The following is a 21,606-nucleotide window of genomic DNA, read 5'->3' as shown; positions in this document are numbered from 1 at the left end:
CTCTCCAGGGGTGTGCCACAGGCAGGGACCTTTACCCCACCAGTGTGGACTGGGCCTGGAAACAGGGCCCTGGATGTGGTAGTTCTGGGGCCCCAAGGAGAGGAGGCGTCTCCTGGGGAGACACAGGCCTCTTGGCTCTCCCTGCCCTGAAAGCTCTCCTCCTGGCCCAGGGGAGCTTAGGCTGCTCAGCACCCACCCTATGGCCTTTGTACAGGGAGATTTGGAGACGGAGCAGGCCTGGGTGCGACCCCTGTCCCACTCTCCTCCGAGAGCTGCTGGGGTCCCAGTGCTCAGGAAGCCGTCTGGGCATCCTTCGGTGGTCGTCCTGGACCAAGTCTCCATCCTTCCCGTCTAGCTGCTGCCCCTCTAGGTCCTGCTGGCTGTGGGGCCGGTGTTCTAACAGGCAGCTGCCAAACCCCATCTTCTGGGACCTGTACTGGGGACCTGTCTGTCTCTGAAGCAGCTGGGATAGGGAAGAATTTGGGGCTGTGGGCGCAGGGGGTGTCCTCTAGCCTTGTTGGGCTGAGGCTTCTCGAACCCCACACAGACAGCAGGTTTGAGTCCTCCACACCCCCGGCTGGGCCCAGGGCTGGTGGGTGACAGGGAGCTCTGGGGGATGCCCATTGTTGGGGGGCTGAGAGCCTAAGTGGGGGCCTGGCGGTGGTGGCAGATGCTGTGGGGGCCTGTGGAACAGTCCCGAAGTGTTGACCGTCGATGGAGGGCTGCTGTGCTGTGTGAAGCTGGGCTGGTCAGGCTGAAGGAGGTCTCTGGGGTGGGATCGGGGAATGGGGTGTAGTGGCAGGGGCTTCTCTACCCTCAGGTGGCCCTGGGGTCTGCAGCTGTCCAGCAGACTCTCCATACGGAACTATTTTTAGGGAGCTGAGGCTGATCTGGTGCCAGATGAGGGCCCAGTGGCTGGGAATGTTTCCATCCTGGGATCCTCAAGCCTCCTGGTGGGTGGGGGGCGGGTCGGGTGCTCTGACCACCTGTTCTTGTCCTCAGGGAGTGGGGAAGGCCAGGGCCAGATTCTGCAGCGCTTCCCGGAGAAGGACTGGGAGGACAACCCATTCCCCCAGGGCATCGAGCTGGTGAGTTCAGGGCATGCTGAGACGGTGCCGGCAGGTGGGCACAGCCCTGCCCTTGTCCCTGACTGAGGGGCCTCCGCAGTGCCTGGCCCCCTGCTGGGCTAGGGACAAGACAGCAGAGCTGCTGTCGGGGGGTGTGGCCGGCTTGCCCGGCGGCCTGCACGGTGCTCATGTCACTCACTGTGTCATGCTGTCACTCACTCATGATGGTGGGGACTGTTCTCCCGTTTCCTGGTCCTTGCCCCAGGTGGGGAGGTCAGAGGCTGTTACTCCTTTCATCCTGAGAGACCGAGGCCCGGGAGGCCACTTGTCCCCAGGGTCTCCAAGCAAGGAGCTGCCTGTGTGTGTTGGAGCCTCCAGGCTGGTGCAGATGCTGGGGCAGGTGGGCTGGTTCCTGCCACAGGTGTAGGGGAGGAGCTGACTGCTGAGCCCTCCCTGCAGTTTTGCCAGCCCAGCGGGTGGCAGCTGTGTCCCGAGAGGAATCCACCAACCTTCTTTGTTGCTGTCCTCACCGACATCAACTCTGAGCGCCACTATTGCGCCTGCTTGACCTTCTGGGAGCCAGTGGAGCCTTCACAGGTCAGCTTGGGGCCTCTGGGTACAGCATGAATGAAGCTGCATCCTTGGGCTGTGGCCAGCTCCCCCTGCCCCCGTCTCCCCCTGCCCCCCAGCAGGAAACGACGTGCGCGGAGGATGCCACAGAGAGAGAGGAAGAGGGGGATGAGGGAGGCCAGACCCACCTGTCTCCCACAGCACCTGCCCCATCTGCCCAGCTGTTTGCACCAAAGACACTGGTACTGGTGTCGCGACTCGACCATACGGAGGTGTTCAGGGTGAGGCCAGCAGCCGGGGCGGCGAGGCAGGACGAGGGTGCTTCCATCGGCTGTCCCACCACTCCCCGCTCTGGTCATTGCAGAACAGCCTTGGCCTCATCTATGCCATCCACGTGGAGGGCCTGAATGTGTGCCTGGAGAACGTGATTGGGAACCTGCTGACGTGCACTGTGCCCCTGGCTGGGGGTTCGCAGGTGAGTTTTGGGGGCAGCTGGTGTCTGCACAGCCACAGGTCCTCCTGCTGGGGCCCTGGTAGGTATTTGGAGCCCAGCCAGAGCCACACACAGCTGGAGGCCTTGGATGCTCCCTCCTGCATCCTCGTGCCACTGTTGCCCCCAACAGTCCTGGCCTGCTCACCTGACCCTCGCACCTGTGCTGTGGGCCTGTGTCCTTCAGCCTCTCTGTTCGCTCCTTTGATGGTGTGTGCCTGTCTCTGGGTGTTGATGTCAGCTTGTTTGTCTGCTCCCTGCCCCGTGCCTGGGTGTGTTGGAGTGTCTAACCGTGTCTTTCTGCCCGTCTGTCCTGTGCAGCTGGACTCTGTTGAGGAAGGAGCGGTATGGATTCTTTGTTTCTTCCGCCCACCGAGGCCCCATCCCTACCCCCAGTCAGAAGCAGCCACTCCTGTCCTGAGTTCTCTCTGCAGCTGCTTTGGGACAACAGAGGCAGGGCGTGGCGTTTCCCTCTTGCCATGTTGCCCATCCCAGCCAGTCCCACCTCGGGTCTGTCAGTACACCAGGGTCTTCCTGGGGACACAGAGCTCTGGGCTGACTCTGGGCTGGCTCTGGTCAAGCAACTGAGCCCCAATCCTTTTTTTGCCGCAGAGGACGATCTCTTTGGGGGCTGGTGACCGGCAGGTCATCCAGACTCCACTGGCCGACTCGCTGCCTGTCAGCCGCTGCAGCGTGGCCCTGCTCTTCCGCCAGCTGGGTGAGCCTGTCTGTCCCACTCCCGCATGGCTTCCCCTCGGGGGCTGGTAGTCAGGGATGTGGGTTCTCACTCTGCCTGGGTGGGGGCCCAGGGTCCTCTCCAAGCTTCTCTTCTTCCTTTAGGCATCACCAACGTGCTGTCTTTGTTCTGTGCCGCCCTCACGGAGCACAAGGTTCTCTTCCTGTCCCGGAGCTACCAGCGGCTCGCCGATGCCTGTAGGGGCCTCCTGGCACTGCTGTTTCCTCTCAGATACAGGTGACCCCCGCCCGGCCCTCCCAGCCCCTCCTCCTGGCCCCTTTGCCCAGCCGCATCCCCTGGCTCACTGCATCCTTTGGGGCCTGCACAGCTTCACCTATGTACCCATCCTGCCGGCTCAGCTGCTGGAGGTCCTCAGCACACCCACGCCCTTCATCATTGGGGTCAACGCAGCCTTCCAGGCAGAGACCCAGGAGCTGGTAAGGGCTGTGCTTTGTGTCCACCTCACGGCCCAGGCCTGCAGGTCCCTGACTGCCGACTCCCTTGGTCCGCAGCTCGATGTGATTGTTGCTGATCTGGATGGAGGGACGGTCACCATCCCTGAGTGTGTGCACATCCCACTCTTGCCAGAGCCACTGCAGAGTCAGACACACAGTGTGCTGAGCATGGTGAGGGGCACCACGGGCAAGCGGGAGCCTTGGGGGCCTTTGGGATGTGGCTGCCTGGCGGCACGGGGAGCCTAGAGCCGGGGCCAGCGTGCAGCTGCCTGCTTCGTTCTGTGCTGGCAGGTCCTGGACCCGGAGCTGGAGTTGGCTGATCTCGCCTTCCCTCCGCCCACGACATCCACCTCCTCCCTGAAGATGCAGGTGGGGGGTCGTTGCTGCTCCTGCACGGGGACCCCAGGCACTCAGGCTGCCCCTGCTCAGGTCTGCTGCCACTGACACACAAGGCCCCACCCCCAGGCTGGCCCTGGCTCCAGTAGCAGAAGCAGGAAGGGGCCTGGGAGCAAAGCAGCTGCCAGCAATTAGGAGTGGTGGTCGTGAGTGGTGCAGGCGAGGCGGCAGGGGGCCAGCAAGGGGCTGGAACTTGGCATCTGATCACAGGAGCCCTTGAGGGTGCTGAGCCAGGAGTGCCTCGTCCAGACAGTTTCAGAGGAGCTGGTGGCCCTGTGTGCAGAATGGTGGGAGGGATAGAAGGATGGGAAAGGGGCAGCTTGGGGTGGGGTGGTGTGTGGAGAAGCTCCTGGGCGGCCTGGGGTGGGGATTGGCAGGACTGGCTCTCACCTGCACTCAGCTCTTCTCCCAGGACAAGGAGCTGCGCGCTGTCTTCCTGCGGCTCTTCGCTCAGCTGCTGCAGGGCTATCGCTGGTGCCTGCACGTCGTGCGCATCCACCCGGAGCCCGTCATCCGCTTCCATAAGGTGGGGCGCCTGGTGGCTGGGGGTGGGGTGGGAGATAAGTGCATGGTGGAGACCCCTGAGGGACCGACCTTGTGTCCCCCAGGCAGCCTTCCTGGGCCAGCGTGGGCTGGTAGAGGACGATTTCCTGATGAAGGTGCTGGAGGGCATGGCCTTTGCTGGCTTCGTGTCGGAGCGTGGGGTCCCGTACCGCCCCACGGACCTGTTCGATGAGGTGCTCCTCCGCCCTGCCCTCCCAGCCCCCTGCCCTGGCTCTGCCTGACCATGGCTTACCAAACCTCCTGCCTACCCCGCTAGCTGGTGGCCCACGAGGTGGCAAGGATGCGGGCGGATGAGAACCACCCCCAGCGTGTCCTGCGTCACGTCCAGGAACTGGCAGAGCAGCTCTACAAGAACGTACGAGGGTGGCAGGACGGGAGGGCATCGTACCACCTTGATCCCTGGGCCCCTGCCCCACACCTGCCATTTCCCCACAGGAGAACCCGTACCCAGCCGTGGCAATGCACAAGGTACAGAGGCCCGGCGAGAGCAGCCACCTGCGACGGGTGCCCCGACCCTTCCCCCGGCTGGATGAGGGCACTGTGCAGTGGATCGTGGACCAGGCTGCGGCCAAGATGCAGGGTGCACCCCCAGCTGTGAAGGCTGAGAGGAGGACCGCCGTGCCCTCAGGGCCCCCCATGAGTGCGTCGTGAGGGAGGGAAGGCAGGCCCCGAGCGTGGCCCAGGATGGGCATGGGGTCAGGGGTCTGAGTGTGTGTGTTCTGTCCCCGCAGCTGCCATACTGGAGCGGTGCAGCGGGCTGCATGTCAACAGCGCCCGGCGGCTGGAGGTTGTGCGCAACTGCATCTCCTATGTGTTTGAGGGGAAAATGCTTGAGGCCAAGAAGGTGAGGGCTGTGCAGGCTCCAGCTGGGCCAGGGCAGCGGGTTTCAGAGGAGACCCAGGCCGCGCTTCGCCCTTGAGGGTGCTGACGCTGCCCCGGGGCCTCCTCTGCCTAACAGACAGCTAGAGGTGGCTGGGCTGGCCGGAGGGTAGGTGGGCTCCAGGTCTCCTCTCTTGACCTCAGTGAGGGGTGTGTTGGGCCTGTGCGGGAGGCCCAGCCAGGGAGATGTACTTCCATCTTTAAAAATCAGAAGATTTCACTATTATGTTTCCTCTGTGTCGTTCTCCTTAAATTGGGTAGGCCCATACATGACCTGTTCTTCGTACTTGATGGAAAACAGAGCTTGCTTCCTCCACACGTGACCTGTTCCTCCCACCTTATGGAAACAGAGCTTTCTGCTCTCTGCTGTTTTGCCCTCTGTGGTGCTCACTTAATGCCTCTGGGGTCTTTCATCATGGCCAGTTGGAGACTCTTGTTTTTCATTGGCTGTGTGGTGTCTCTTTGGGGCGGCCAGTTTTGTGATGAACGATGTAGCAACAGAACGCAAACTCCAAGCCTTTCTGTGGCCGGGCCTGTGCCAGGCAAGTCACCAAGCCCTGGCCAGCCAGGCAGCCGTGAGCCTGTGAGGAAGGGGGCCCGGCCCACAAGGCCTCTCTCCAGAGCGCACCTCCCTGCCAGCTCGCAGGTGCAGCGTCTGCGTCCTTGTGTCTGGCCTGGTGGACTTGTACTTGTGGAGCTGTCGGGCCCACTGGAGGTTTTAGTCTTTATTGGTTGGCAAAGCCCCAGAGTCTGGGACACCCCACCTGAAAGGCATTTGGGTCTCCTGGACACCTGCTGCCCTCCCTGCCTGGGCCCCGAGTGGGTCTTCTCTGTGCCCTCAGCCCATGTCTCCTTTCCCCACCCCCAGCTGCTCCCAGCCGTGTTGAGGGCCCTGAAGGGGCGAGCTGCCCGCCGCTGCCTCGCCCAGGAGCTGCACCTGCATGTGCAGCAGAACCGTGCGGTCCTGGACCACCAGCAGTTTGACTTTGTCGTCCGTATGATGAATTGCTGTCTGCAGGTGAGGCCAGAGCTCTTATCCTGCTAGTGACATGGCTCATGGCGCATGAGCGGGAACAGGCGGGGAGACCCTGGTCTGTGAGTGAGAGTGGAGAGAGGGCGCAAGAGACTCCTGTGCCAGTGGGCAGGGGTCCTCGGTCTGTGGGGAACATGGTGGAGAGAACCATTGTTGGGGGCAGGTGCCGGGGCCTGGGGTCTCCTGATATTGAGCCTCTGAGGCAGCCTTGGGGAGCTGGAGCCAAGGGTGTCAGGTGCTGGTCTGTGGTGGCTGTGGGGGTGGTGGGGGTGGTGGGAGGTGAGTGCTGCCTGGGAGGGGAGATGTCCTGACAGGCTCTCGCTCTACCTGCAGGACTGCACTTCTCTGGACGAGCATGGCATCGCAGCTGCTCTGCTGCCTCTGGTCACAGCCTTCTGCCGGGTGAGTGGTGGCATGCTGAGGTCTCCTTCCCAGCCCCTTCCTGGCTGCATCCAGCTGACCTTCTCCCCTGGCTCCTGCAGAAGCTGAGCCCGGGGGTGACGCAGTTCGCATACAGCTGTGTGCAGGAGCATGTGGTGTGGAGCACACCGCAGTTCTGGGAGGCCATGTTCTATGGGGATGTGCAGACTCACATCCGGGCCCTCTACCTGGAGCCCACCGAGGACCCGCCCCTCGCCCAGGTGCGCAGGGACTCCCTGGGCTGGGGGCTGGGGGCTAGGGGCTGGGGGCAGTGTGTCCCCGGCTCATGCGTGTGGTGCTGTGGCAGGAGGCTGGGGAGGCACCTTCCCAGGAGGACGAGCGCTCTGCCCTAGACGTGGCTTCTGAGCAGCGGCGCTTGTGGCCAACCCTGAGCCGTGAGAAGCAGCAGGAGCTGGTGCAGAAGGAGGAGAGCACGGTGTTCAGCCAGGCCATCCACTATGCCAACCGCATGAGCTACCTCCTGCTGCCCCTGGACAGCAGCAAGAGCCGCCTACTTCGGGAGCGTGCCGGGCTGGGCGACCTGGAGAGCGCCAGCAACAGCCTGGTCACCAACAGGTGAGGCAGGGACTGGGGGTTGGGCCCAGTGGAGGCGGGGCTGTGGTGGGCAGGGCCCTTGCCCACAGTTTCTTCCCTGGCCCAGCATGGCTGGCAGTGTGGCCGAGAGCTATGACACGGAGAGTGGCTTTGAGGATGCAGAGACCTGTGACGTAGCTGGGGCTGTGGTCCGCTTCATCAACCGCTTTGTGGACAAGGTCTGCACGGAGAGTGGGGTCACCAGCGACCACCTCAAGGGGCTGCATGTCATGGTGCCAGGTACGGGGGTTTGGGTTGGTGATGCCCCCTTGGATGGGTGGGGCTGGGCACAGATTGTGAGAACTGTCTTCCCCCAGACATCGTCCAGATGCACATTGAGACCCTGGAGGCCGTGCAGCGGGAGAGCCGGAGGCTGCCGCCCATCCAGAAGGTTTGCGGGGGCCGGTGGGGCTGCGGGCCCCCAAGGCCGGGGCTGCATCCTGAGCTCCTGCTCTTGTTTTCGAGCAGCCCAAGCTGCTGCGGCCGCGCCTGCTGCCCGGTGAGGAGTGTGTGCTGGACGGCCTGCGCGTCTACCTGCTGCCAGATGGGCGTGAGGAGGGTGCGGGGGGCAGTGCCGGGGGACCAGCATTGCTCCCAGCTGAGGGCGCCGTCTTCCTCACCACGTACCGGGTCATCTTCACGGGGATGCCCACGGACCCCCTGGGTGAGCCTGCAGACCTTCTGGCCCTGTTGCCCCCTCTCCCCCAGGTCTTTGGGATGGATGGGCTTTCCCTGCCTCTCCCTCCCTTTTCTTGGGGGTTCTGGGTCCCCGTGGGAAATGGGCCTTTGTCTGCTCCTTCCCCACCCACTTGGGATTCCCCATAACTGTGATACCCTGAGATTCTGGGACCCCCCCCTTACCTTCCTTGCTTGACTCTGCCTGGCCTGTCCTAAGTTGGGGAGCAGGTGGTGGTCCGCTCCTTCCCGGTGGCTGCGCTGACCAAGGAGAAGCGCATCAGCGTCCAGACCCCTGTGGACCAGCTCCTGCAGGACGGGCTCCAGTTGCGCTCCTGCACATTCCAGGTGGGGCATGGGGTGCGGGTGGGGCTCTCATCCCCCGCCCTGGTCTGTCTCCTGCAAACCGGTCCTTCTTGTATGAACCATTTCTAGGCCAGTCTCTAGCAGTGGCCCTGTTGTTATGCTTGCATGTCTGGGGCCCTCACCCGTGACTCTTGAGTTGATGTCCACTATTTGATGTGCAGTCTTTGGGTCCTTGTCCTTTCCTTGGGGCGCAGCCCTCAAGTCCGTGTCTTGGGTGTGCTTTGCAAACCCAGGCCTCAGCTCACAGCCACTGAGATTTCGAGTTTACACAAACGCTTGCCTTTGTGTGACACAGACACAGGCCTTTGCCTGTGGCCTGCTTCTCTCTGTGTCATGGCTGCGGGGGGAAGGGGAGTCTGGCACCTGGCAGCGTCAGAGTTGGGGGAGGGGCTGGGGGGCCACCCACACCCCTAAGGGCTGCTTTTTCTGATGCAGCTGCTGAAAATGGCCTTTGATGAGGAGGTGGGGTCTGACAGTGCTGAGCTCTTCCGTAAGCAGCTGCATAAGCTGCGGTACCCGCCGGACGTCAGGGCCACCTTTGCGTTCACCTTGGGCTCTGCCCACACACCTGGCCGGCCACCGCGAGTCACCAAGGACAAGGGTCCTTCCCTCAGGTATGGATCTGGGTCCCAGGCCAGGGCAGCTGGGCCTCAGCCATGTTCCCGCTCCAACCCTCCTAGGCCCCTGTGCCCATCTTTGTCCCTCCTCCTCTCACCTTTGCTGACTCTCGTGTGCCCCAGAACCCTGTCCCGGAACCTGGTCAAGAACGCCAAGAAGACCATCGGGCGGCAGCATGTCACTCGCAAGAAGTACAACCCCCCCAGCTGGGAGCACCGGGGCCAGCCGCCCCCTGAGGACCAGGAGGACGAGATCTCAGGTGGAGGGGTGGGGGTGGAGTCCTGGGTGGTCTCTGGATGCTGACACTTGTCAGGGAGGATCAGGGCAGGTGGAGTGGCCCCATGATGACCACGTGTGCCCGGCCTGCGCAGTGTCGGAGGAGCTGGAGCCCAGCACGCTGACCCCGTCCTCAGCCCTGAAGCCCTCCGACCGCATGACCATGAGCAGCCTGGTGGAAAGGGCTTGCTGTCGCGACTACCAGCGCCTTGGCCTGGGCACCCTGAGCAGCAGCCTGAGCCGGGCCAAGTCTGAGCCCTTCCGCATTTCTCCAGTCAACCGCATGTACGCCATCTGCCGCAGGTGAGGGCCGGCCAGGGCTGGCCCGGGTGGTGGGCACGTGACTGGGTGTCTTCCTTGCCGGCTGTGGGCCTGGGCCACGGCTTCTGGTCATGTAAGGAATGTGGAGGGGGAGACTCTGGGCAGAGGGACGGGCCACAGGGCTTGGGGGTGGGGGTGGGCTGGGGGGCCCCGTGGCTGAGCTGGAAGCGCCTCCTGCTGGGAGCCATGGGCTGGCTCTTCTTGCCCTGCTTGGGGCGTGAGCCTGGAGGTGGGTGGGGTCGCCAGCCGCCTTCACGCCTCTGCCTCCTCTCAGCTACCCAGGGCTGCTGATTGTGCCCCAGAGCGTCCAGGACAACGCCCTGCAGCGCGTGTCCCGCTGCTACCGCCAGAACCGCTTCCCCGTGGTCTGCTGGCGCAGCGGGCGGTCCAAGGCGGTGCTGCTGCGCTCTGGAGGCCTGCACGGCAAAGGTGTCGTCGGCCTCTTCAAGGCCCAGAACGCACCTTCTCCAGGTACCTCCTGCGTCCTGCCCTGTGCCTGCCCTGCCCTATCTCACCCTCCCCTGCCTCAGCTCCGTGTCCTCCCCCAGGCCAGTCCCAGGCGGACTCGAGTAGCCTGGAGCAGGAAAAGTACCTGCAGGCTGTGGTCAGCTCCATGCCCCGCTACGCCGACGCGTCGGGACGCAACACGCTTAGCGGCTTCTCCTCAGCCCACATGGGCGGTCACGGTGAGGGTGCTTGTGGGTAGACGGTGGGGCAGGGGCACTTTTGGGGGCTGTGGTGGCATTTATGGTTTGGCAGGCAGGCCAGGGAGGGGCAGAAACGGCGCTGGTCATGGATGTTTGGGTGTGGGATGAGGAGCATGCCCTCCGGGTGCCATGGGGCAGGGGTGGGAAGCCTGTCCAGACCAGGTGTGTGCCCTGACGTCCTGCCCGCCCTGACTGCCCCGCTCTCCACCTTTGCGTCTGCGGCAGCTTCCTGCAGGGGCCTCCGGGTGCTGCCTCTACGCGGCTCTGTCTTACCGTTTCCCACAGCCTGGAAACATCCCAGATGCTCCTTTGTCCTGTTCCCTCCCAGTGTCACTGTTTTTCCTCATCCCCCACCCTCCCTGCATCCCCCAATCCAGACTGTCTTTGGAGCCTCTGTCCTGGCTCTGCCCGCGGCTTGGCCTCTGTCCTCGTGTGTCCTGGTTCCTTGGGCCTTGCCCGAGCTGGCCTTGCTGTCTCTGTCCCCACCGTCACGCACACTTCACAGGCTCCCTGCACACACTGAGCTAGACTGGCCCCAGGACGGGGTGGCAGATATGCCCCACACTCACTTCTCTGTCCAGACCACCTGTTTTCTAGTTCAGAAGTGGTTTTGTTTTTCCAGATACCACATTATATAGTTACATTTTACAATCGTCTGTCTTCCTGCCTTCCCACCCCTGCCAGAAACCCTGAATGGTGTTGGCAGGTGGGGCCGCCCCCGCACCCCCCATGCCTGTGCCTCCCACAGAGTCCCTTTTGCATCTCCGACCATCCCCAGTGCCAGTGGCTGCTGCCTCCCAGTGTCCCCCTCAGTGCCCAGCAACGCTCAGGGGCTCAAGCTTTCCTCAGCTGTAGTCGTGGCTTCTAGTCCCAGCCCTGACCGTTTTTTTTTTTTTTGAGTCAGAGTCCTGCTCTGTCTCCCACGCTGGAGTTCAGTGGTGCAATCTCGGCTCACTGCAGGCTCCACCTCCCAGGTTCACACCATTCTCCTGCCTCAGCCTCCCGAGTAGCTGGGACTACAGCTGCCCGCCACCGTGCCTGGCAAATTTTTTTGTATTGTATTTTTAGTAGAGACAGGGTTTTACCGTGTTAGCTAGGATGATCTCGATCTGAACTCATGATCCGCCCGCTTCGGCCTCCCAAAGTGCTGGGATTACAGGCGTGAGCCACCGCGCCCGGCCAGCTCTGACCTTTTTACAAGGATACATTGGGCCCTGGTTGGCGTCCAAAGCAGGCTGGTGCCGCGTCCTCACTGTGAGCTGGGTGCCTGCAGTGTGGCAGCCGTGAGAGGATGCAGGGCATGTTGGGCTGGCATTGTGCTTGACCTGTAGTGACCACTTGGTGGACGAGGGGACATTGCCTCTCTCAGTCCCACCCTCGGGCCTTGCAGAAGCAGGTGAACCTGGGCAGGGCCAGGCGCCCAGAGACGCACTGTGGACCCCAGGCATCTCCCAGCCCTTTGGGCTTCCACTTCCTCATGTGGCCTCACTGTGCCTTCAGGCCACGTCGTCTGGACCATAAACCTCAGCCTGGGACTCAGATCTGCCTGTGTCCTGGACTGAGCTGCTCTCCATCCTTTTGGACTGGGCTCAGGCTCTGAGTCCACCCTCTCCCCTCTTCGGGAAGCCTCCAGGTCTCCTCTTCTCCAGGCCACACCTCTTGGGCGCCTCCTGTTGCCGTGCCCTGGACAGAGGCCTCTGCATGCTCATGTGTGGAGAGTTCTGAGCTGTGCCCATCACAAGCCCTGGCCCCCTGAGTGGAGGACAAAGGGCCAGGATGTGGAGGGAGGGACTCAGAGACAGACTTGCTCTGAGCCGGCTTGAGTGGGAAGAGAGGAGGTGTTCAGAGGAGAGCCCGGGATCCCCACCGCATAGCCCTTCTGCTGCCACGGAGTGCTCTGCGGCCTGCCCTGCCCTGGCAGAGAGGCCCACACCAGGATGGCTCTTCCCACTCTCCTGAGATCAGGGACTTGGGGCTGACCCCTGCTATCTCCAGGCTCCCTGGGGGCTTGGTGGAACCCTCTGACCTGTAGGCACCCCCAAGCTGGGCACGGCCAGGCCTGGGGCTAAGCCTGAGCCTTCTCTCTGCTGTGCCCCCAGTTCCCAGCCCCAGAGCCAGGGTCACCACGCTGTCCAACCCCATGGCGGCCTCGGCCTCCAGACGGACCGCACCCCGAGGTACCGTACCGAGCCTGCGCAGGCCCGCCTCCCCTCATCACTTGGTACTGGCGGCCTCTAGTGTGCACTGAGTTATCGCGGGCACTAATGTCTCCCTCCACGCCTGACACTAACGACCCGTCTCCCGAGCCCCAGTCCTTACCTCCCTGACCCGTGAGTCCTGCCCTGGAAACTAACACTGGCTGCCACCCCACGTCTCAGAATCTGTGTGTTCCAGCCCTCTCGCACGGCCCTGCTGGGGTCCTGCCAACCACCCCTGCCCTGGGAGCTCAGCCCCCTCCCTGGAGGCCGGGCACAGCCAGCCCCAGGTAAGTGGTGCCCTGGCCCCCCTCGGGTGCTTACCTGGCGTCTCCTCCACAGGTAAGTGGGGCAGTGTCCGGACCAGTGGACGCAGCAGTGGCCTTGGCACCGATGTGGGCTCCCGGCTAGCTGGCAGAGATGCGCTGGCCCCACCCCAGGCCAACGGGGGCCCTCCGGACCCGGGCTTCCTGCGTCCGCAGCGAGCAGCCCTCTACATCCTCGGGGACAAAGCCCAGCTCAAGGTGACTGGGGTGGGGGGTGAGGGTGGGCGCTCGGCAGGGGGCTTGGGGCCTCATGTGTCTCACGGTACTTGTCTGGGTTCTTTTCAGGGTGTGCGGCCAGACCCCCTGCAGCAGTGGGAGCTGGTGCCCATTGAGGTATTCGAGGCACGGCAGGTGAAGGCTAGCTTCAAGAAGCTGTTGAAAGCATGTGTCCCAGGCTGCCCTGCTGCTGAGCCCAGCCCAGCCTCCTTCCTGCGCTCACTGGAGGACTCAGAGTGGCTGATCCAGGTCTCTGCACTGCCCCTGTCCCTCCGCCCGCCTTGGTGCTGGGCCCACCCCTTGGCTAGAGCCAAGTGGACGGGTCTAGGTTTGCTTGTCTGACAGTGTGGAGCGCTGGAAGGAGGAGGCGACAGCCACTTCCCACCCAGGCTCTGGTGCCTAGAAGGCAGCTGGGAGGCTGGGCCTGGCTGGGGCCAGCTGACAGTGAGAGTGGCCAGAGCCTGGGCATGGGTATGTCGGAGCAGCCTGCTGGGCCCACGTGGGCTGATGACCACATGGGGGATGCAGTTTATGGTTCTGGGTCTCTGCTGCATTCTCTCAGGGGTGGGTACTGACAGGAACAGGATGCTGGCTTGGTAAACACTGGAGGGCTTGAAGATGGGTCCACCGGGCATCTTGAGGGACAGGGACGTCCCTTAGTCCTAGAGGGCTTGGAAGGGGGTGGGCTGTGGCCAGCAGGCTGGAGGCGGCAGTGGTCGGCACGCCCGGGGTGAGCTGTGTTTGTCCAGTGCTCTGCCCGCATACAGGGCTCAGGGGGCTGTGGACAGGGCCTGCCTCCCCGGTGCCTGTGGACATGCGGGTCTCTGGCCTGGTGAGTGGCGAGGCGGGAGGGCGGTGGGTCCCAGAGGTGCTGAGGCCGCCTGTCCCTGCAGATCCACAAGCTGCTGCAGGTGTCCGTGCTGGTGGTGGAGCTCCTGGATTCAGGCTCCTCCGTGCTGGTGGGCCTGGAGGACGGCTGGGACATCACCACCCAGGTGTGTGGCGCATGGGGCTGGTGTGGGCCAGGCTTCCGGGCTCCTCGCTGACCCCCCGGCGGTGCTGGCAGGTGGTATCCTTGGTGCAGCTGCTCTCAGACCCCTTCTACCGCACGCTGGAGGGCTTTCGCCTGCTGGTGGAGAAGGAGTGGCTGTCCTTCGGTCATCGCTTCAGCCACCGTGGAGCCCACACCCTGGCCGGGCAGAGCAGCGGCTTCACACCCGTCTTCCTGCAGTTCCTGGACTGCGTACACCAGGTGGGCAGGCCACTGTGTGGGTGGGCCGGGACTGTGCACCCTGACCGCTGACCCCTGACCCCTGACCCGCATGGCATGCAGGTCCACCTGCAGTTCCCCATGGAGTTTGAGTTCAGCCAGTTCTACCTCAAGTTCCTCGGCTACCACCACGTGTCCCGCCGTTTCCGGACCTTCCTGCTCGACTCTGACTATGAGCGCATTGAGCTGGGTATGTGGGGAGTCGGGGCTGGGGCAGCCACGGGTCAGGAGGGGCCTAGGCTCAGTGCTGCCCCTGTGCAGGGCTGCTGTATGAGGAGAAGGGGGAACGCAGGGGCCAGCTGCCGTGCAGGTCTGTGTGGGAGTACGTGGACCGGCTGAGCAAGAGGACGCCTGTGTTCTACAATTACATGTATGCGCCCGAGGACGCAGAGGTGAGCTGGGGCCTGGGTCGGGTAGGCGGTTCCTGTCCGACCCAGGTCCTCAACCGCAGGCCCACCCTCAGGTCCTGCGGCCCTACAGCAACGTGTCCAACCTGAAGGTGTGGGACTTCTACACTGAGGAGACGCTGGCCGAGGGCCCTCCCTATGATTGGGAACTGGCCCAGGGGCCCCCCGAACCCCCAGAGGAAGAACGGTCTGATGGAGGCGCTCCCCAGAGCAGGCGCCGCGTGGTGTGGCCCTGCTACGACAGCTGCCCGCGGGCCCAGCCTGATGCCATCTCACGCCTGCTGGAGGTGCGTGTGATCCCAGAGCAGGGTCTGGCCTGGCACTCCCCTCCTCTCGCTCAAACACCACGGTCGTGTGTGTGTGTGTACACTTGTACATGCACGTAAGTCCGGTTACCCCTGGGGGTTGGTGTGGCCCTGCCATCTCCCCACCATGTGAACTGCCTGCTGGCCTGGGGTGGCTGTGGCTCCCCAGGGCCCCGCCCCACTCAGTGGGTGCTTCCGAACAGTGACAGGAGGGCCGTCATCAGAGACCCCCAGGTCTCAGTACACAGCCTCCACTCTGAGCATGTGTGTTTTCCCTGACCTGGCTTTGAGCAGCTCAGGCACCTGTTGAGGAGTCAGCCCTTAGAGATGACAGCGTTTTACTCCCTCTGCCAGACTGCCTGCCCCACCTAATGTGACCGTAATGTGAGCAGCTCTGGGTTCTTGCCCTGAGAGCTTGGGGTTGACATTGAGGCCCCTCTTACCCGTCACTGTGCCATCCCTGGTGGGCCTGGACTGAACAAGGCAGAGATGCCTGGGAGGGAGAAAGGAGACTGCGATTGGGTGGTGGCTGGGTTGGTGTGTAGGGCCTGAGGCAGTGTCCTGCGCGTGTTGCTACCTTTTGGGGCCATCCCAGAGTCTCTGTGGGGCTGAGCAGGTGGAGGAGTGTGGGCCTCGGACCTAGGCCACGGGGGGACCTGCACTCAGCTCCCCACTCTTGGCTGTGTGGCCTTAGAGGTTATCTTTTTTTTTAAGACGGAGTCTCGCTCAGTCTCCCAGGCTGGAATGCAGTGGCGCAATCTCCGCTCACTGCAAGCTCTGCCTCCCGGGTTCACGCCATTCTCCTGCCTCAGCCTCCAGAGTAGCTGGGACCACAGGTGCCCGCCACCACGCCCGGCTAATTTTTTGTATTTTTAGTAGAGACGGGGTTTCACCGTGTTAGCCAGGATAGTCTCGATCTCCTGACCTCGTGATCCACCCACCTCGGCCTCCCAGAGTGCTGGGATTACAGACGTGAGCCACCACACCTGGCCAAGTTATCTAAGCATCTTAGAGCTTCTGTTTCCTTGTGCAGAAAGTGGAAATGCTGATTCCTGCCTTACAGGGAAGTTGTGAGGCTTAAATGAGTCATTTATTTCAGTGACTTAGCATGGGACACAGGGTTTGGGGGAGTACGGGAGTCATGGTTTGTGATGGAGGTGACCCACAAGCACAGACAGCGGTCCCTTTTTCTCTCTAGTGATGCTCATTGTCTTAAAGTTGACGCGGTCTGATTGGTGCTAACGGAGTCACTCAGCTTTGTCGTGACCAGCATCAGCTTGCTCTGTTGTTTTCTTGTATTTTTTACTGGTCTTTGTTTATGTTTAAGGTGAGTTTGTTGTACACAGGATGTAGATGTAGTTGGGTCTTCTTGTTATCCAGTCTAATGGGTTTTTTTAATTGGAATTTTTAGCCCATTTTAATTTACTGTTACTATTGATGTGGCCGGGTTTAAGTCTGGCATCTTGCTGTTTGTTTTCTCTTTGTCCCTTTGATTTTTTTTCTTTTCTTTTTTTAAAAAATAAGTGTTTTTAGTATTCTGTCTACTGTGAGTTGAGCTGTACCTCTCTGTGTTGTGTTTCAGGGGCTGTCAGGGGTTATAATCATCTGACTTGAAATTACATCACCGTTCACACCAGAAGAGCCTTATGGCAGTGTGTGTCCATTCATGCCTTTCCTGTCCTCCTGTTACTGTCACACATTTTACTTTTACGTATGACATAAACACCCAGCATGGTTTTTCTTTTTTTTTTTTTTTTTAGAGATGGAGTCTTCCCTCAGTCACCCAGGCTGGAGAGCGGTGGTGCGATCTTGGCCTGCTGCAACCTCTGCCTCTGAGTTCAAGTGATTCTCCTGTCTCAGCCTCCCAAGTAGCTGGGATTATAGGCTCCCACCACCATGACTGGCTAATTTTTTTTTGTATTTTTAGTAGAGACGGGGTTTTACTGTGTTGGCCAGGCTAGTCTCAAACTCCTGACCTCAGGTGATCTGCCCGCCTCAGCCTTGCAAAGTGCTGGGATTACAGGCGTGAGCCACCACGCCCGGCCCTGTTTTTGTTTTAAATAGTCAACTTTGTTTTAAGGAAATTAAGAAAGAAGGAAAAAGTCTTCTATTTTTGCCGTTTATAACATTCTTCATTCTTTCAGTATAATCTGGTCTGGTTATTATTTCTCTTCAGCCTGAAGAATTTTTAATATTTCTTGTAATGCAGAGCTGCCAGTCACAAGTTCCTTCACCTTTTGTTTATCTGAAAATATCTTTGTGCCTTTATTTTGCAAAGGGCATTTTCTCTGGATATGCAGTTCTAGGTTGACAGCTTCTATTTTTTTTGTTTACATTCAGCAGTTAAACTGATGTAACTTTAAAAGATCTCATTACTGGGCCGGGCACAGTAGCTCATGCCTGTAATCCCAGCACTTTGGGAGGCTGAGGCAGGTGGATCACCTGAGGTCAGGAGTTCGAGACCAGCCTGGCCAATGTGGCGAAACCCCATCTCTACTAAAATATAAAAATGAGCTGAGCGTGGTGGTGCGTGCCTGTAATCCCAGCTACTCAGGAGGCTGAGGCAGGAGAATCGCTTCAACCCAGGAGGTGGAGGCTGCAGTGAGCTGAGATCGCGCCACTGCACTGCAGCCTGGGCAACACAAGTGAAACTCTGCCTCAAACAAACAAAAAAGATATTACTTTGTTTTCTGGCCTGTATTGTTTCTGCTTAGAAGTTGGTGTTCATTCTTATCCTTATAAACTGTGTATAATGGCACCCTTTCATTCTCTGCCTTAAGATTTTGTGTTTAATTTTGGCTTCAGCAATTTGACCATTGTGGTTTTTGCTTTCGTCCTGCTTGAGGCTCTTTAAACTTCTGGGTCTGTGGGATGATCATTTTTGTCAAATTTAATACATTTTAAGTTCCTGCTTCTATAAATTACTTTTTCTGCATGATCTCTCCCTTTCCTTCTGAGACTGTATTGTTCCATACGTTGCTGAAGCTCTGTGTGTTTTTTCTCTGTCTTTATCTTTGCAATTCATTTTGGATGATTTCTGTTGGCTTGTCTTCAAGTTCACTGCTCTTTTCTTTCTTGTTTTTAATATACTCAAGCCCATCAAATGAATTTTTTAAATTTCTTGAGACAGGGTCTTGCTCTGTTGCCCAGGCTGGAGTGCAGTGGCACAGTCATGGCTCACTGCAGCCTGAACCTCCCAGGCTCAAACAATCCTCCTGCTTCATTCAGCCTCTTGAGTTGCCGAGACTACTGGCGTGTGCCACATGCTGGCTTTTTTTTTTTTTTTTTTTTTTTGTCCCTATGTCACCCAGGCAGGTCTCAAACTCCTGGGCTCAAGCAGTCCTCTCACCTTGGCCTCCTAAAGTGCTGGGATTACAGGCGTGAGCCACCGCACCCGGCCCCATCTAATGAATTTAATGCTTTTTATTGTAGAGATTCCCCATCTGATAAACCATTATGTCCATCTTTTCTTTTAAATCTTGAAACATATTTATAACTTAAAAATATATATAAAGATGGGGTCTTGCCATGTTGCCCAAGCTGTTCTCACACTCCTTGGGTCAAATGATTCTCCCTCCTCGGCCTCCCAAAGTGCTGGGCTTACAGGTGTGAGCCACTGTGCCCTGCCTGTGTTGTCTTTCTTTAAGCTTAGAGTCTTGGGTTTTATTCTCGCAGGTAGGTAATGAGCTTGTGGGTCAGCTTGATCTGTTTGAAGCTTGTTTCTAAGCTTTGTTTGGGCAGCTCTCCAGCACCTCTGGAGAAGCTCCAGGGATAGAGCAGCCTAAGGTATGTGGCCTCTCCCGGGCATCAGTTGGAGTTTTGTGTCTTTGTGTCTTCGGTGAGGTCTTGCCACACCGGCTTTTTGGAAGTCCAGTATCTTTCAGCATTCCTCTAGAATTTGGGTTCAGCTTATAGCCTTTTTTTTTTTTTTTTTTTTTTGAGGCGGAGTCTCACTTTGTCTCCCAGGCTGGAGTGCAGTGGCACACTCTCAGCTCACTGCAGCCTCCACTTCCCATGTTCAAGCAATTCTCCTGCCTCAGCCTCCCGAGTAGCTGGGATTACAGGCGCCCGCCACCATGCCCGGCTAATTTTTGTATTTTTAGTAGAGACAGGGTTTTGCCATGTTTACCAGGCTGGTCTTGAACTCCTGACCTCAGGTTATCCACCCGCATTGGCCTCCCAAAGTGCTGGGATTACAGGTGTGAGCCACTGCTCCCGGCCCCAGGTCATAGCTTCTTAGTAGCTGTTCTCTGCCAGGCCTTGTGACATCTTGCTTTGCACATGGCAGCCTAATTTGGCCAACGACTCAAAGGAGGGCTCTGTCTAGATTTCTAGAGCCCCTTTGCGTGGTGCTCCCTCCCCTCTGTGGGCTGCCCTGCAGACCCAGCTGCACGAGCGCCCCTGGACGTCCCGTCTCTGCCTCCTCGGCTCAGCAAGCTCCCGTGTATTGCTCTGGCGCTGCCTCCCTGCACTGTGGCTGGGCAGAAAATGGGTGACTGTGGGGCCCAGGTTATGTGGTCCCATGTCTTAGGCTCCTGTCTCTCAAGCTGCACTGCTTGTCCGACATCTGGAAACAACGGCTTCCCCTTCTTGTCCAGTTTCATCATTTGCATATGGAGGGAGGGCTGTTCAGACTAATTTTCCGTCATGGCTGGAAGTTGACAGTTGGCCTCGTGTTTCTCTTTTGAAGTCAGCCATCAGTTTTATTGTTCCTCTTTCAAAGAGAGCATGACTTTTTTTCTTCTGGCAGGTTTTGGGACTTTTTGTTTTTCAGCAGTTTTTCTGTCCCATTTTGGGGTGTGTGTGTGTTTTGAGACGGAGTCTCACTTTGCTGCCCAGGCTGGAGGGCAGTGGCGTGATCTCGGCTCACTGCAACCTCCGCCCCCCGAGTTTAAGCGATTCTCCTGCCTCAGCCTCCCGAGTAGTTGGGATTACCAGTGCCTGCCACTGCGTTGGGCTAATTTTTGTATTTTTAGTAGAGATGGGGTTTCGCCATCTTGGCCAGGCTGGTCTTGAACTCCTGACCTCGTGATCCACCCGCCTCGGCCACCCAAAGTGCTGGGATTACAGGTGTGAGCCACCGCGCCTGGCCCTAAAATCAGTCTCTCGAATTTACTGTATGTTCTAACTCCTGTTTCATTTCAGGGTGTATTTTAATGTTTTTCTCCATTTTTCTGCTTTTCTAATCTTTTATTGTAAGCTGGACATTGTGGACCCTGCAGTGTTGAAGATCAGTATTGTGTGGTCTTTATTTTTTTATTTTTATTTTTTTTTTGAGAAGCAGTTTTGCTCTCGTTGCCCTTGCTGGTGTGCGGTGGCGCGATCTCGGCTCGCTGCAACCTCTGCCTCCCAGGTTCAAGCGATTCTCCTACAGGCGTGCGCCACCATGCTGGGCTAACTTTTTGTATTTTTAGTAGAGATGGGGTTTCTCCATGTTTGTCAGGCTGGTCTCAAACTCCCGACCTCAGGTGATCTGCCTCCCAAAGTGCTGGGATTACAGGCGTGAGCCACCACACCTGGCCGGGGTGTGTGTTTTCAACTTACCCTGTTGGGGTTTGTAGTGCTTCTTGATTATGTTGTTTGATGCCTCTGGTTTGGGAAATTTTTCAACTGTTGTCTCCGAATATTCATTTTGCATATTCCTTCCCTCCCTCTTGCCACCTCCCCCTGTGGCCAGTTACACACGTGTTAGGCCTTTCTGTTGTATCTCTTTCCTGTGTTTTCCATCCTTTTGTCTTTTCATGCTCTAGTCTGGATACTTCCTTTTGAATAAACTTTTCATTAATTCTTCCCCCAGGAGCTGCAGAGGCTGGAGACAGAGTTGGGCCGACCCGCTGAGCGCTGGAAGGATACCTGGGACCGGGTGAAGGCTGCACAGCGCCTCGAAGGCCGGCCGGACGGACGTGTGAGTGAGGGCCAGTGTGAGCGTCCACGGTGGGCGTGTTGCTGGGAGAAAGTAGAGTCTGTCCAGCCCTGACCCAAGTCCCAACCTCCTGTTTCCAGGGCACCCCTAGCTCCCTCCTCGTGTCCACCGCACCCCACCACCGCCGCTCGCTGGGTGTGTACCTGCAGGAGGGGCCCGTGGGCTCCACCTTGAGCCTCAGCCTGGACAGCGACCAGAGTAGTGGCTCAACCGCATCCGGCTCCCGCCAGGCTGCCCGCCGCAGCACCAGCACCCTGTACAGCCAGTTCCAGACAGCTGAGAGTGAGAACAGGTATGAGGGCACCTCCCACTGCCACACGGACACCTCTGAGCTGGTGTTCTGGGGTCCCAGGCAGTCCTCTGGTAGGAGATTGCGGGTGCTTGAGGAGCTTGTCTAAGTATACGCCACCACTGGGAGGGGTTTGGGGTGTCGAACTGGTGACCACAGCTGACCACAGCCTGCAGTGGCTGAGGGAGGAGCAGAGAGAGGGCAGTGGTGGGGCCCCCGTGAGTCTGGAGTCTGGCAGGATCCATCCCGGGTAGCTGCTGCCGTGGCTGCTTCTCAGATCTACCTGCCCGGCCATCCCTCTCCTCGTAAGGGCGCCTGCCCTGTGTAGGGAGCTGCTTTCCCAAGACCCTGAGGCTCTGGTGTGGGGTTGCTCCCTGGAGTCTGGAGGGTGTGAGGTGCCTTTCACTGTCTCCTTTCTGGGCGTCGTCTTCCTAGGCCTGCAGCCCCCCACAAGGCTTCTCTGTGGCCCCCTGGCCAGTGCTCTGGGCTTAGGTCAGTTCTGGGGACA

At 59.4% G+C, this 21,606-nt stretch overlaps 1 protein-coding gene across 6 annotated transcripts in view; it reads left to right on the top strand.

Moving 5' to 3' along the window:
• The window catches only part of SBF1 (SET binding factor 1), a 28,595-nt gene that overhangs the window by 6,073 nt on the left and 916 nt on the right, over positions 1-21,606 (top strand). Inside the window, exons 2-39 of one of the 6 annotated variants that reach the window (XM_054543876.2) lie at positions 1,003-1,088; positions 1,527-1,664; positions 1,757-1,918; positions 2,002-2,112; positions 2,449-2,472; positions 2,740-2,845; positions 2,968-3,100; positions 3,192-3,300; positions 3,376-3,489; positions 3,610-3,687; positions 4,127-4,240; positions 4,323-4,451; positions 4,535-4,633; positions 4,714-4,918; positions 5,010-5,122; positions 6,026-6,175; positions 6,524-6,592; positions 6,673-6,831; positions 6,918-7,186; positions 7,272-7,444; positions 7,522-7,595; positions 7,673-7,868; positions 8,100-8,227; positions 8,681-8,859; positions 8,986-9,122; positions 9,235-9,442; positions 9,735-9,931; positions 10,009-10,146; positions 12,267-12,344; positions 12,705-12,886; positions 12,974-13,153; positions 13,798-13,899; positions 13,971-14,156; positions 14,238-14,364; positions 14,436-14,566; positions 14,638-14,868; positions 20,684-20,791; positions 20,890-21,101. In XM_054543876.2, coding sequence (XP_054399851.2) covers positions 1,003-1,088; positions 1,527-1,664; positions 1,757-1,918; positions 2,002-2,112; positions 2,449-2,472; positions 2,740-2,845; positions 2,968-3,100; positions 3,192-3,300; positions 3,376-3,489; positions 3,610-3,687; positions 4,127-4,240; positions 4,323-4,451; positions 4,535-4,633; positions 4,714-4,918; positions 5,010-5,122; positions 6,026-6,175; positions 6,524-6,592; positions 6,673-6,831; positions 6,918-7,186; positions 7,272-7,444; positions 7,522-7,595; positions 7,673-7,868; positions 8,100-8,227; positions 8,681-8,859; positions 8,986-9,122; positions 9,235-9,442; positions 9,735-9,931; positions 10,009-10,146; positions 12,267-12,344; positions 12,705-12,886; positions 12,974-13,153; positions 13,798-13,899; positions 13,971-14,156; positions 14,238-14,364; positions 14,436-14,566; positions 14,638-14,868; positions 20,684-20,791; positions 20,890-21,101 — 5,335 coding nt within the window. The remainder of the gene's footprint in view (positions 1-1,002; positions 1,089-1,526; positions 1,665-1,756; positions 1,919-2,001; positions 2,113-2,448; positions 2,473-2,739; positions 2,846-2,967; positions 3,101-3,191; positions 3,301-3,375; positions 3,490-3,609; positions 3,688-4,126; positions 4,241-4,322; positions 4,452-4,534; positions 4,634-4,713; positions 4,919-5,009; positions 5,123-6,025; positions 6,176-6,523; positions 6,593-6,672; positions 6,832-6,917; positions 7,187-7,271; positions 7,445-7,521; positions 7,596-7,672; positions 7,869-8,099; positions 8,228-8,680; positions 8,860-8,985; positions 9,123-9,234; positions 9,443-9,734; positions 9,932-10,008; positions 10,147-12,266; positions 12,345-12,704; positions 12,887-12,973; positions 13,154-13,797; positions 13,900-13,970; positions 14,157-14,237; positions 14,365-14,435; positions 14,567-14,637; positions 14,869-20,683; positions 20,792-20,889; positions 21,102-21,606) is intronic. The other 5 variants (XM_009234525.4, XM_024239676.3, XM_054543877.2 and 2 more) reach the window with 5 other exon arrangements.

Source organism: Pongo abelii, chromosome 23, assembly GCF_028885655.2.
Source record: "Pongo abelii isolate AG06213 chromosome 23, NHGRI_mPonAbe1-v2.0_pri, whole genome shotgun sequence".
Lineage (NCBI taxonomy): Eukaryota > Metazoa > Chordata > Mammalia > Primates > Hominidae > Pongo > Pongo abelii.
Note: the sequence above shows the minus strand (reverse complement) of the source record. Positions and strands in the feature narration are given on the sequence as shown.